The sequence below is a fragment of the Neomonachus schauinslandi genome, chromosome 2, assembly GCF_002201575.2.
Source record: "Neomonachus schauinslandi chromosome 2, ASM220157v2, whole genome shotgun sequence".
Classification (NCBI taxonomy): Eukaryota; Metazoa; Chordata; class Mammalia; order Carnivora; family Phocidae; genus Neomonachus; species Neomonachus schauinslandi.
In genome coordinates, this window is record NC_058404.1 from 38,595,348 (window position 1) to 38,609,297 (window position 13,950).

The window sequence follows — 13,950 nt, forward strand, 5'->3', positions numbered from 1 at the left end:
TTAAGGCATCAGACAGAAGTTGGGGGGATGTCCTGGGGAAGAGGGCCGTCCTCCCAGGGGCCTTGAGCCCCTCCCAGCCTGAGTGAGCCCGTCTGAGTTGCTGAGGGCCGCCCTGCGGGGGCCTTGAACCCCTCCCAGCCTGCGTGAGCCCGTCTGAGTTGCTGAGGGCCGTCCTCCCGGGGGCCCTGAGCCCCTCCCAGTCTGCGTGAGCCCGTCTCAGTTGCTGGGGCGGGGCGGGGGGGGGGCGAGGAGGAGGGCTGTCACCTGAAGAGCGAGCTTCACTCTCTTGGTGACAGCGTTCTCCGGGAACGTTGCCTGCACCAGCGGCACCAGCTTGCTCTTCAGGAAGCCCCCTTCAGGGCCAATGGTGTCATAGTCCTGGCAGAGCCGTGACATGATCACGAAGTACAAGGGGAAGTCGGTGGTGATGATGCGGCAGACCCTCTTCTTCTCCAGCTCCTCCAGACTCCCCAGCTCTGGAACCACACAGCATGGTGCCACCCCCCGTCACGCTGGGCGCAGGCTCAACCACTGAGTCCCCAGAACCTCCGCATCCCTGGCTCCCGAGCAACGCCCCCTCCCCAGGCGCCCCCTTAGATGCTCCTCTAGGGCCCCGGAACCGGACCTGTTGGAGCCATCCCCAGTCTCTCCCACCCTCCCAAACTCCAGGCGGCCCCAACAACCCACCCCAAACGTGCAAGCTCAAATCCCACCCTCTGGAAGGAGGGTGCCCTGGGGCTGTTACCTTCGTCCATCCCATTGAGGATCTGGTCCAGATCCAGGTAGCTCTCTCCATGGCGGTTCCTATGTTCCTTCCACACGGAGCCGTTTTCACTGCGCAGCACCACAAGCTCGCGGTCCCCACGGCCATGGGAGGCAAAGTGGGGGATCTCCACGATCACGGGGCTGAGGGGACAGAGCAGATGGGGGGCAAGGGGCCTGGATGTGGGTGTGCGTGCCTGTGGGCAGGGGGCTGGGCACGGGGAGGAAAGAACAGGAGAAGGGGGGACACTGCGTCCCTGCCTGGAGGAAGAAGGGATCCTGCAGCCATGGTGAGGCCCCCCCTGGGGCAGGTCCTGGCAGGGGAGTAGACTGCCTTGGGTTCCCGAAATGTTCCGAGGGCCCCTCACTCACTGCCAGGCCCCCGAGGAACGGCAAGCACAGGATTCCACCCCATTTCACAGGGGGCCCTCCTGCCACAGCCACAGCGGAGGCTCACACATTAACCCAGCCCTCGGACCTGAAGCCCAGAATCCGCCAGACATCCCTAGATGTCCCCAGACGGGGGACCAAACCTCTCCTAGCCTCAGCTGCCTTCTCTCTCCACCAGTGCTGATGACATTTCCCTCAGAGGGAGGCTTCAAGGAGTACATCGAAAAGGGAAAGTCAACACGAAAGCACTCTGCAGGCTTTGGTGGGTGGAAACATCGTGGCGGGGACAGCAGTGCACAAAGATGGGCAGACAGGGCCTCCTGGGCAAGACCTGCCCCAGCATTACCGTCCATGGTGCCTGGTGTGTAACAGAGCTCAAGTAGAACCCCACACTTCGCTTCGGAAAGGGAAAGGAATAGGCCTCTGAAGCCCATTAATCTTGTCCTTGGGGTTGATGCTAGAGGGCTGTCTTCCAGAAATACCATTTTAGAGCTTAAAGAATTAAACGCTTGGGGGCCTCAAAGTAGGCCTGTCTTCTCAGTCCCCTCCTTAGCATCCTACAAGATTTGAGAGGAGTAAGCTCCCCCGGGGCTATGGTGTATCTGGGAGAAGGGGAGTCCGAGCTCCTGGTTCTGCTCCTCAGTCAGGACAGCAGAGAACTGAGATGGCGTGGGGCTCCGGGGCTCGCCTCTCCCACTGCCCTGCGGCCGGGCTGGCTCTGGGTGGTTGCTGCTGAGGAGGCTGCGACCGACCAGTGGGGCGGGGACAGGTTAAGGACACGTGTTGTGCACGTGCACGTCCAGCGCGAGTGACCTCTCACCTTAAGAACTGGGCCCCCGTGGGTCCCAGCGCAATGATCCTGCTGGCCAGGCCCTCCTCCTCAGCCAGCGGGGGCGGCGTGCTCAGCTTCTGGGGCTTGACCAGGCGGCAGGTGATGCGAGTAGGTGCAGCGCACGTCCGGGGCGGGATCACGACCCGCAGGCCATTGTGACGACTGCCCCTCATGGAGCCTCCCCGGGCATCCACCATGAAGCTCACCAGAAACCTACGGCACAGGCAGACCCGTGTCGGGCTTCTGTGCACTCTCTCTGAGACGGGGAGAGCAAGGGCCCAGAACCTGCGAGGCCCCATCACAGGGGTCACTTACCCTGTGTGGACGGGGCTGGCCACTGGGCTGATGTTGTCTGAGGTCTCTGTGGCCGGGCTGCTGGGGATGAGTGAGTCTTCATCATACTCCTTAGACGCCTGAGGAGGAGAGAAAGGCCAATTGCCCCATCACTTCCTGGGCCACGGGAGCTAGTCCCGCCCAGCTAGTGGTGTTCCGGGCCGGGGAAGCTTGGGAGCATCTCCTTGCCAGAAAGCAAGTGACCCAGTGGCGGACAACTGACCCTTTTGGACAAAGCTTTCCTGGAGTCGAAAAGGAAGCACAGACTTCTTCCTACTGCCATGGCTTCTCCTTGGCTCCTTTTAGGTCCCACATCTACTGCACAAACGGCAGACCCACCCGCTCTTTCCTGAAGCCACACCCCAGTGTGAAACCCCTGTTCTAGGGAGCTTGGTTTTCGAAGACTCAACCCCAGAGCCATGCACCATCACCTACTAGCTACTTAGCTCGGGCAAGTGACTTATCTCACAGGCATCTGAGATACGGACGTGACCAGAGCAGACCCTACCCTTGGGGGGCTTCCTATGGCCTCATGGGCAAACGGGACGGTCCCTGTCCCTCAGTGATGCTGTGGTGGCAGAGACATGGGGCTGCCATACATGGAGCCTTGCATATCACAAGGACTCATGAAAGCCAGCAGGGTCTGCATCTGGCCCTTGGCCCTTTCTGGGTTTATTCCCAACTCTGCTCTCACTCCCAGGGGCCTGACGCCCTTGCCCCTCTCTGTCGCTGGTCCTGTCCACCCACCCTCACACCTTGCCTCCTACACGAAACTTTCCCATGACTCTAATCCAGAAGGCTTCACACGGCACGATTGAGCACCGGGACAGGGATTCTTCCTACATTCTGGGTTAACTAGCTTCAGATATCCGAGCCCACCCTTCCCAGTTGGCCCATCTGCTCCTAGGGGGCAGGCTTGGGTCTCACAGTTCTATGTCGAGCCCGGAACAGGGCACGGAGTAGGAATCCAGGAATACCCACTGACTTGAGTTCATGATTTAGCAAGAAGCTGAAGAGAATGGGTTGGTCACGGAACAACAGGACATAGGTTGACTTGGTGACTTTCTCATCTTTGGCGGCATCCGGGGAATAGGCCAGAACTGTGCCAGGGCCTTAGTTGCCCCTATCTCCCAAATGCCTCCACATGAGTGACAATAGCATCACAGCACTATGACATACCCTAGCATCGAATGGCTGATGGGACAGCTTCGTAGCTGCCTTGTCCCTGCACGCCACCTCTGTGCGGGGCTATGGCTGCTGCCGTCAGACCCGGAGCCCCGGGGTGGCGGAGGCCAAGACCGGCCGTGGCTGGAGATGGGCCATGCCCGGCTCGGTTACCAGGCCTCAGGGCAATGATCTCCAATCTCCAAACCCCAAAATGCTTTTTATCCCAAAAAACCCCCCTGCCGTTCAAGAAAAAAAAAAAAAAAAAAAAAGGTGCCAAATAGCATACAATGAAATCAAGGGGAATTAAATTGTTTGAAACCACCCCACTGTTTTTTTGGACAAATTCAGGTGGCATCCAGGGAAGCCGCAAGCAGGGGACTAGGATGACTAACAGTCCCCCTGGGAGCACTCTCTGACGCCCCTTGGTCTTTTCAGCTCCCGATAATCCGTTGAGGAAGGGGAGGCAGAAACTGTCCCCCTTTATAACGGATGTGAAAAAGAGGAGGTCCGTGCCTGTGCACGCAGCTCGGCTTCAGCTGCCTCCCCAGCACCGTGACCCGCTGCAGGGGCACCGAGCCTGTGCCCGGGGGGGGGGGGGGGCAGGACAGCACGGGCTTCGGAGCCAGAATTTCGGAGCCTCGCTTGTGGCTGGACGAGAGTGTTTTGCACACTCTTGGGTCCGCAGAGGCTCCTATCATTCATATCTGGGGTAAGAACTCGGGCAGCACGGGGGTCGGCAAGGGACACGTGGAAGCAAGGATCTAAGAGCTCAGTAAGCGCCACAGGCTTTAGAATTCGTAGTTGCTATCGTACTGCGGGTCATCTCAAAACCATCACTGTCCTGGAGTACCCACTCTCTGCCGACAGGAAAAAAGAGAAAAGGTGCTTCTTACCTGTTCCGGCTCTTCTGATCTGATCACCACTGTCTCAGGTGTGACACAAGGGATCCTCGGGATGGCTGGAGACTCCACCCTATATGCCCAGAACATTGGGAAATCAAAGGGATGATCCTTCTAAGTGGCCCCCATCTACCATGGGAGGCCTAACAAAACAGCTCCCACCTGCCCCTGTTGCTGCACCCCAAAGCGCCCATCACACAGGCAATACTTCCCAGCCTCGCGCACGGACCAGCCTCTTCCCCTCGCCTCAGAGCCTCTCCCCAGGGCCTAGCTGACCTTCACAAGCCAGGTGAAGGGGCTGCCTCCTGCACGAAGCCTTCCCTCACACTTATCACCTCCTTCTCAGTCTCACAGCCCTTGTTGGTAGGATCCTCACTCTGGCCTTAACATCTCATTCTCTGGGTGGGTGTGCTGTGATCCCACCAAATAAATCGGTCAGTTCTTTATGAACGATCAAGTCTCGTATTTCTTCCTAGCTGATGTGCAGTAAGTACTAATGATGTTGAGTTTTGGGATTTATATTTTATCCAATAAATACTAACTGATTAACTATTCTGGGGTTTCACTTCCCGCTGGTCCACTGCCCTGTTTAGTAGAAGCCATGGGACTGAGCCAGCACACGTCTATTTTTTCAGAAAACACTGAGGACTTGGTGTTTCCACAGAGCTGTCACTTTTAGATTTATTTGCCAAACCTCCCTGTGTGCCGAGGGACCCACATAGGAATAACTCCCAGCGGCGGGGGGGGGGGGGGGGGGATGTGTTCCAGGTGGACACAAACCCTCCGTGGGTCTCCCTAAGGTGCCATGATGACAGAGGGACATGGTCAGCGTGTGAGCTTAGCTTGGTCACCACTGTGAATGTGAACCTTCCTCAGGGGACCTTTCTGGTGGGAAACTGGGGGTGCAGGAGAGGGAAGGGCTGTGAACAGGAGACCGAGAGAGGGAGGCAGAGAGTTGGGAGCAGGGCATGGAAGACGAAGGGACACACTGCTGGACAGCATGCTGTAAGGGGAGGCCTCCGTGTCCCCACCTGGAGGTCAAGGCCCAGAGCTTGCTGATCCTAAGGATGCCACAGTCCAACCACCCGGCATCCCATCCCTGTTAGTGGCACACACGGGGCCTGGCCTTCTGGTCGGGAGTCCCTCTCCTCTGTGCCCCAGAGCTGGACCTGTGCGTCCACGGTATGCCCGCTCCTTACACTTGGTCCAGCTTCGGCACGAAATCCAGCAGCTCCTTCTCTTCGTCTATTTCCCTGGAATCCTGCCTCTCAGCCTTGGAGTCGAGTTCTTCCCCTGAAACCACACAAGCTGATGTGAGGGACTGAAGGGAGATTTCCTCTTTCTTTTTAAAAAGTGCTCTCCCGCTCCTCCTCTCAGTGCTGGCTCCTGAGGAGTGGAGCAAGGTCCCTGCTGCTCCAAGGGGACCACTAACAGTGTCTTCGGCCAGTCCTGTTCCTCCAGCCCCCGCGCACAGAGCAAGACAGCCAGCTCCTAACAGCTCAGTCTACGCCAGGCTTTGTGGAAGACCAAAAATACAGCCCAGAAAGGACGGTCTCGGCTTGACAAGTTGCACCTCCCAATAGCCCTTGCAGGGTATGCAGACACCAAGGAAAGAGTTATTTCTGTCCTTTGCCACACGGCACACTGCAGAAGGGTCAACTACAGTGGGACTGAACCCATTCATTCTGAAGGGCTTTAGGGTTTTTGGCAATCACGGCAGCCGAAACCTCATGATTTCCTAAGTCCCTTCCCAAAAGGTTCAAACTATGTCTGCAAGCCAGACTGCCTCTTTGTTTCTTGGACTGGAGTGGGAGCCCTCGACCTTGCAGCGTCCTTTCCTGTCACTTAGCGGTGAGTGGCCTGGCTCTGTGGTCTGGAGCTGACAGAATGGAAGAACGGCTCATGCAGTTATGATCACGAACACGGTGGCAGGGGCGCAGACACGGAAATGGACAGGCAGGAACCACCCGCTTGGGCATGGATCTTACGGGCGCACATCTCCTGTTAGAGGCAAGCTCCTGGCTCCGAACTGTTAGCCATCGGAGGAGGGTGGAAAGCAGGAATGGATTAGTGAGAGCTGGGATTGCTTAGGGTGGGATGCACTCGTGAGAAAGGGCCACAGGGAACAGAAAGTGTTTCATACCCATTATAGTTATATGAGCGGTTCCTGGAAAGCAAAGGAGAGCCAAGTTTAAGAAAGGACAGGATTGAAGTCAGTTAAAGCAAGAGGCCTATCATTAAAGGGGACACAAAGGGACCTTTAATCATCTCACCGACACGGTTATACCACCAGGGGCTGGAGGGAGAATCCAGACCAACCCCACCATTTTACATCACAAGGGGTCCCCCCTCAGACTTCCGTGAAGAGATGGGCTTATGTGGGGCAGGAAAAAATACTAAAGCACTCTGTGGGTCACAGAAGCTGAAACTCTAGTCGTTTCATAATAATGGATACACTCCAAAACTTACTGACCCACTATGGGGTCAGAAGCGTAGCTTACTAAGAAAAGATTCTTACAGAATTTAAATGAATAACTTCTTATTTGTTCAAAGCACAAGGAAAATCTCAGGCAAAATTTTATCGCAGTTCTTTACAGTCTGAGAGTTGATCTGAGTAGAATCATACTCCACGTATTACATATGTAAACACATATATTTATGAAACTTCACGGAATTTTGTATTTTACTCTCTGAGGTGTCGATTTTTCCTTCTCCTAAAATCACACTAAAGGAGTGTTTTGATAACAGACAACATCATTAAAAAGCGGGTCTCTCTGGCTTTGGTACAGACCCGCAGACCGAGGCTGTGCAGCATGGCAGGTAGCCCCCAGCGAGAGAGGGCTCACTGTCCCCTGTGCTCCCTTCATCCTGACTTGCCCCCCGCTTTTTGTTAATCCCAGACTTTACCTTCATCTTCAGAGACATCCAGGATTTCATCTACCGTCTCAGGGAAACTCAGCCGGTGCTTGTCACTGGTTAACTAAATTGAGAAAAAGCAGAGAATTCAACCCAACTAGAACAGTGGGCCCTTTCACTGATCCAGCAGTTACCTGGTTATGACTGTGGAGACAGGAAGGAAGTGGGAAAGGACGTTTGTCTTTGCCCTCGGCTGAAAGCTCAAGTCTGGCAAGGGGCAAACAGGCAGTGCCAGCTTCCTATTGCCTTGTCTGCCCCCACCCCATCTTGCTGTTTGCCCCCCCCCAGCTCTGCTCACAGCCCTAGTCTTCTCGCCACTAGGTGGCAGCACAACTCCGCGCGATGGAGAACACTCTCCCCGCGGGCCCCATCCCCGCCTTGGCGTGGTGCTTCCTACCCCGTCCCCAGAATGCGCTCTTTTCCCGGAATAACCCACAGGGTCGCCCTGTCAGGCTGTGTGTGTCTGGGGTGGCAGGTGCAGTGGAGAGGCGGACATACCACAAAACTGGGTTCATCCGTGACAACCTTGAGCACGTCTGTGACTGAAATGTAGCCCAAGCGCTTGGCTATTGCCAGAGGTGTGGTTCCATTCTGGGAAAAACGGCAGAGAGCGGATGAGATCAGATAAGGAATGGACTCTGGGGGGAAACCACTGCCCCTTTTACACAGACCAAGCTCACGTTTTAATTGTTTGGAAGGGTCTAGGTGGACACGTTGCACCTCGGGGCCCAGAGCAAGGCCCCTGCGCATGCGTGAGCCCAGACGGGTGTTAGCAACGATGCTTGCAAAGTCGGGGTACGGAATAGAGGAGGGCAGTGATCCTTTAAATCTGGAGCACTGAGAGCGGTAGTTTTGAAACGAGAACGGGGGAAATCCTGCCTGGACATGCCAAGAACTGCCAAGAGGGAACCAAAGCGACCGGAAGGAATGGGTCCGGAAGGCACCATATGCAATTCTGGAATAGGAACGTGAAGAGCAACGCGGCTCACTGCTCCCAACACCGGTTCTTTGGGTGTCAGTTACTGAGCGTTAAAATAGTTAAAATAATCCATACACACTTCAATGAACTATTTAGGCCAATCAGAAATCACAATCACCAGAAACAGGGGAGGGGGGTATCTTCTACTATTTGAAGAGACAGAGCTACGTGGAAGTAAATTGATGTTGAGGCTTTATTTTTCTTTTGAGTTCTCCAGTCCCAGGATGTGCCCTGGACCCCATGCAGATTCAGCTCCGGCCACAATTATAAATTTAGTAACCACATCTACAGTCAAACGTCCATACGCTTTCAGAGCTGGATGCAGCCATGGAGAAGATCTAGTAAAGCCTTCACGGTGTCAGATGAGGAAGCCCCACTCAACCACGATCCCAATGCCAAAGACAACCCTGAAGCCCCGAAACAGCAGGAACCACCTGAGACGTTTGGTTGTGTGCACTTGTACTATATTGACAGCAACTTCACATAGTATAGAAAGAGTTTCAAAGGTAATATTTAAATAAAGGTAAAAGGGAGAGGGTAAATGGTACTTAAAAGGATACCCTACAGGGGCGCCTGGGTGGCTCAGTTGGTTAAGCGTTTGCCTTCGGCTCAGGTCATGATCTTGGGGTCCTCAGATCAAGTCTGCTTCTCCCTCTCCCTCTGCCCCTCCCCCTGCTCTTCCATTCACTCTCTCTCTCTCAAATAAATAAATAAAATTAAAAAAAAAAAAAAAAGGATAGCCTACAGTTCACCAGAACCTACAGTTCAGTGCAGCCCGCCCAGGCCCCAGATGGGCAGTAAGGATAGGCTGAGCCTCTGCGGTTGGTAGGGGTCTCACAGGGCTGCCCGTGAGAGCGGTTTCCTGAAATGAGGAAACTGGTGGGTACTTACCGAGCTGACCTCGTTTGGGGAGGCACCATTTTTGAGAAGCAGTGTCACAATGTCTGTATGTCCTTGTTGGGCCGCCTGGTGCAAGGGACTGTAGCCTTGCTGTAAAGCGAGGTGACATTTTGGCAGGATTAACTAGCTATGAGGGAAAGAGCTACCCACATATTACAGAGCCTGTCTTCTATGCGCAACCCACAAAAAATGCATTTCCCCCAGTTCCTCCTCCAGGGTCAAAGCTTAACATTGTGGCAGAGCCCCAGGCACACCAGAGTAACTGACTGCATCCTAATTTGGCACTTAGGAAGTATAGAGGTCAGCTCTCCAGTGTTCCTGTACCTTCGTCTTGGCATTGACGTCTGCCTGGTGCTGTAGCAGAAACTTCACCAGCTTGATATTTCCATAATGACTGGCCACGTGGAGTGGAGTATAACCCATCTGAGAAGCAAGAGGTGAGAATGAGTGAGCAGGGGGGGCTGCCGGGCATCCCCAGAGCCATTGTGGCTGGGCATTGCTGCAATCCTTAGAACGGCTGCTCAAAAGGGAGGATGGCCAGGGAAGCCCGTTGGAAGGCTAGCAGCCGCCACAAGGGGTGGGGGCCACTGGCCTGGGAAGGAACAGGGCTTGGTTTCAGACAAATGGAGTTTGAGATGTCTGCGAGCGCCGAGTGGAGATGCCAAGTAGACAACTGGAAAATGGACACTGAGCCCCATGAAGAGGTCTAGGCAAGGAGACGCCTATGCAAGGTGCAAGTCCTGCAGGCGAGAATGAGCGTAGAGCGAAAAAGTGGGGCCCACATTCCGAGGCAGCACGTAGAGGGAGAGACAGAGAAGAGGAGGTGTGAGGAGGCAGCAGGCAAAGCTGGGGAGCCACAGGTAACAGAAGCAGGGGGGGATCAGTCCAGAGGGAAAGAGCCTCCATCGGGCTGTCTGCTGGGAAGGGGGCTCTGATGGGGACTCGTGGTCGCATGGAGGTTGCTGCCGACCTGGGCAAGGGCATACTTATTTCCACTAGAAAGGTGAAATCCCACTGTCCAAAAACCCCACAAAGGCTGTCCAGGTTACTGAGTTGTAATGGAATGGAATGTATAGGAACTGGTCATTGCTTGAAAAACCAGGTTTGGGGTATTACTGACTACTTAGAGCTTAGGCTGCAAAGGAGTTCATTTTCAAGAAATCCGTTCTGCTGAATGGTTGGGTGCTTCCCTGAAAGCCGACAAGCCAAGGTTCCCTGAGCCCTTTGGTCCTAAGTGTCCCTGAGGAGCTGGTGCCAGATCCCAGAAACCATCTCGAAACAGACACTGCAGTCTGGACCTCAAGCAACAGTATGGCTCTGGGACCCCCAATTCTAACTCACACTATAGGGTCTCTCATGCAGGACCCCAAAAGACCTAAGTGGGCCCAAAAAACCTCAAAGATCCAGAACGTTGTTGGGTTTTAAGCAGATTCCTGGTGAAGCTGCAGACAGTTGGGGATCAAACAGTTGCTAGATTTTTCTCAAAGAGACTTCAGTATCACATGGTTGATCGTCAGTCTCCCCCAGCCTCCTACTGTCCCCTCCACACTGGACTGCAAATCCTCCAGGCAGGTCCCCCACTGTGTGCTGTGCACTCCATTATCCTCAACTACCCCACAGAGCTCCTCGCACACAGAAGTGGTTCACAGAAAGTTGAACTGGATTTAACTAATTGCTGGAATAAAAGGCCTGAATTTTCAAGCGAATCCACGAAAGCCTGACATTTTGACACACTGCTCACATAGAATAGGTCATAGATTCATGATTAAACGTTCCTCTTAGTTTCTCACTACAGAGGTTCAAAGGTCTAGCAAACTTTCCAAAGTTCCCCACTGGAAAGTAAGATCATTAGGATCGGTGTCTTCAAACTCCACTGCCGCCCCTAGGAAGTGGCAGAGAAGAATGGGCTGCTGAGCCCTTGGGGTTTCAAAGCTCTGCGAACGAGCCGCCTCTGAAGTGGGAGGGAGGCCGGCAACGAGCAGGACAAGGACATGCACAGGGGAGAAGGGAGGCCAAGCCCACACGGACACAAGCACAAGCTGCCTGCCTTACCCGGGTGGTGGCGTCCACCGTGACACCGTGTTTGATGAGCACATCTGCCACTGGAACGTGGCCTTCTTGTGCTACGAGATGGAGGGGGGTGAGTCCACTCTGGAAAGAAAAAGGAGTTCATCACCTTGTGTCCAGTAAAGAATCCTGGGCCACCGTGAAAGAGCACTGAGGCTAGGAGCCCTAACCTGACTGTGCAGCCACCAAACAGCTGTGGGACCTGGGACGAAGCTCTTCCAGCTCTGGGCCTCTATATCCTTATCTTAAAAATGAGGTGGTTTAGCTAAATTAGAGGTCAGCAACGTTTTCTGCTAAGGCCCAGATGGTCAATAGTTTAGGCTTATGTCTCTGTCACAACTACCCAACTCTGTCAGTTATAGTAAGAAAGTGGCTATGGCCAACCTGGAAACAAACAGGCACGGCTATGTTCCGATAAAACTTTATTTATACCAACAAGTGGTGGGCCGGTTTTGGCCCACGGGCCCTAGTTTGCTGACCTCTGAATTAGATAAACTTTATGGAACTTTCCATTTATAACATTCCCTACTTCCCTGATTTAAGATAAGCCTCAGACCCTACTTTCCCTATCTAGAAAACAGGTTATCACTGACCTATCTTGAGGACAAAGTAAGGTTCACTTGAGAAAACACAGATGAAAACACGCTGGAAAGCACAATGTGCCATTTAAACGTGGCACGTGACTAGCACCTCACAACCCATCCCACACTGTCAAAGAATGGATGAACCTGCTGGCACTGAAAATGCCATGTTCTTGGGAGTTCTCACCACACCTTTCTCAGGAGGATAAGGATGCACCAGAGATATGGCCTGGTATGTGCACACTCACACCAAAATGTCGGAAAAGTCTTCTCTCCCCATACCCTACTCAATACGCTCCCCTAACTATGGGGCAAATAGAGCTATGATTCCTCTGCAGTTGGAGTCAGGGGGCAGGGCCTGTCCCCTCTCCAGGGAGGGAGGCCCCCCTCGGCCTTCTGCACCTTCCTGCCTGCTGACCAGAGGCCCATGAACAGTAACGAGGCCTGAGCAGGCGGGCGGGTGGGGTGGAACAGTCCTACCTCAGTCACAAGTCTCTGGGTGACTTGCCTGATTCTTGGGATAACACAGTAATTCGCCCTGTGAGGTGGCGCGTGGATGAGTGAGGATGTCTCCAGTACAGAGAATCACCATCACCCTCATGGCTCCTCACAGAGCCTGCATGAAATGGCATGGCACAAGCAAGAAACCAAGCATCCAATCCAATATAACGGTCCTGCCCTAACAGTTTCCTCCTGGGGGTCACCTGTCCAAACCTGTGCAAAAAGAACCAATGGATCTACAGGGTTTTAACAGATCTGCTTACCCTTAAAACGCTTGCCTTTCTGAAACCGTTCCCTCATCATCTAAAGAAGTGGCTCCTTGTATTGGTTCCATGATATGAAATGTCCAGAACAGGCCAATTCAAAGAGGTAGTAGATTAGTGGTTGGTGAGGACTGAGAGATTTGGGGGAAATGGGGAGTGGCTGCCAACGGGTATGAGGCTTCTTTGTGGGGTGATGAAAATGTTCTGGAACTAGATAGTGGTGATGGTGGCCCGATTCTGAAATATACTAAAAATCACTGAATAGGACAGTTCAATAGGATGAATTTTATTGTATATAAATTATATTTGAATAAAACTATTATTTTAAAAAGTAAGTGATTCTTAGTCTTTCTGGAGTCATGCATTCCTTTGAGAAGCTGAGAAAAACTATGAAGACCTCACCTAGAAAAATGCTCATGTGCCCATCCTCCCAAAATGCTGTGTACAGTCTTGGAAGTACCCGCACTCCTCCACCAACAGTCCCTGGGTTGGGAACTGCTAGTTTAGTGTACCGGTGGGCATTTAAAATATTCTCCCACAGAAAAAGAATATTTAGTACCAAATTACTTACTACATTCCTGAAGGTGGACACTGGCCCATATTTGGGAAAGTGTACTATGGATTTTAATATTGATCTTTTTTGCAGACCCTTGAATCAATCTATTTCGAAAAGGCTCTGGCATCAGGTAGGCTCAGGGTCATGCAACCTGGGGAATGAGCAACCTTTCTGACCCTGTTTATTCATTTATAAAACTGAGGTAAAGCCTACACAGGGCTGTTGTAAGGATTACACACACACACACACACACACACACACACACCACTTAACTCAGAACTTGAGCACGCAGTAGGTGCTCAATATTCCGAGAGCGTAACTGGTTACCTACTACAAAAACATTACCGAGACGACAGGGCAAATCTGGGAAGCCGTGTTTACCTTGTTCCCCAGGTTGCCATTGGCTTGTTTCGAAAGTAACAGAGCCACCATCTCTGCGTGACCCTCTTGGGCGGCCAGGTGAAGGGGGGTCACACCTTGCACCGACTCGGCATTCGCTGACCCCCCATACTGCAGCAGACTGCGGGCCACCTCCATCTGGTTCTGCTTGGCAGCAATGTGCAAAGGGGTGTAGCCATTCTGAAACAGAAGAAGCATCGGGAGGCTGGTTAAGAGAATGCTGAGTGGACAGGAATGAGCACAGGCCTTAAATGTTAAACCCTCAGAGGGAGGGCGAGGCCTGCTTCTTGGCCTGCTGGACACCCACTGAGCAGAGCTGGAGTCTCCAAGGAGAGCAATTAAAGTCAACAAACAAACGAACCAAATCCCTTTGATTTGGAAGGATCCAACACAACGCACCCCCCC

General features: G+C 53.3%; 1 protein-coding gene across 2 annotated transcripts in view; it reads right to left on the reverse strand.

Annotated features, from left to right (window-relative positions):
- Positions 1-13,950, reverse strand: part of ANK1 (ankyrin 1) — a 207,622-nt gene that overhangs the window by 39,131 nt on the left and 154,541 nt on the right. Inside the window, exons 17-29 of one of the 2 annotated variants that reach the window (XM_044912835.1) lie at positions 13,528-13,725; positions 11,231-11,329; positions 9,503-9,601; positions 9,170-9,268; positions 7,798-7,890; positions 7,291-7,363; positions 6,527-6,550; positions 5,583-5,676; positions 4,378-4,456; positions 2,300-2,397; positions 1,973-2,197; positions 746-906; positions 265-476 (exon numbers count right to left, since the gene is read on the reverse strand). In XM_044912835.1, coding sequence (XP_044768770.1) covers positions 265-476; positions 746-906; positions 1,973-2,197; positions 2,300-2,397; positions 4,378-4,456; positions 5,583-5,676; positions 6,527-6,550; positions 7,291-7,363; positions 7,798-7,890; positions 9,170-9,268; positions 9,503-9,601; positions 11,231-11,329; positions 13,528-13,725 — 1,554 coding nt within the window. The remainder of the gene's footprint in view (positions 1-264; positions 477-745; positions 907-1,972; positions 2,198-2,299; positions 2,398-4,377; positions 4,457-5,582; positions 5,677-6,526; positions 6,551-7,290; positions 7,364-7,797; positions 7,891-9,169; positions 9,269-9,502; positions 9,602-11,230; positions 11,330-13,527; positions 13,726-13,950) is intronic. The other variant, XM_044912834.1, reaches the window with a different exon arrangement.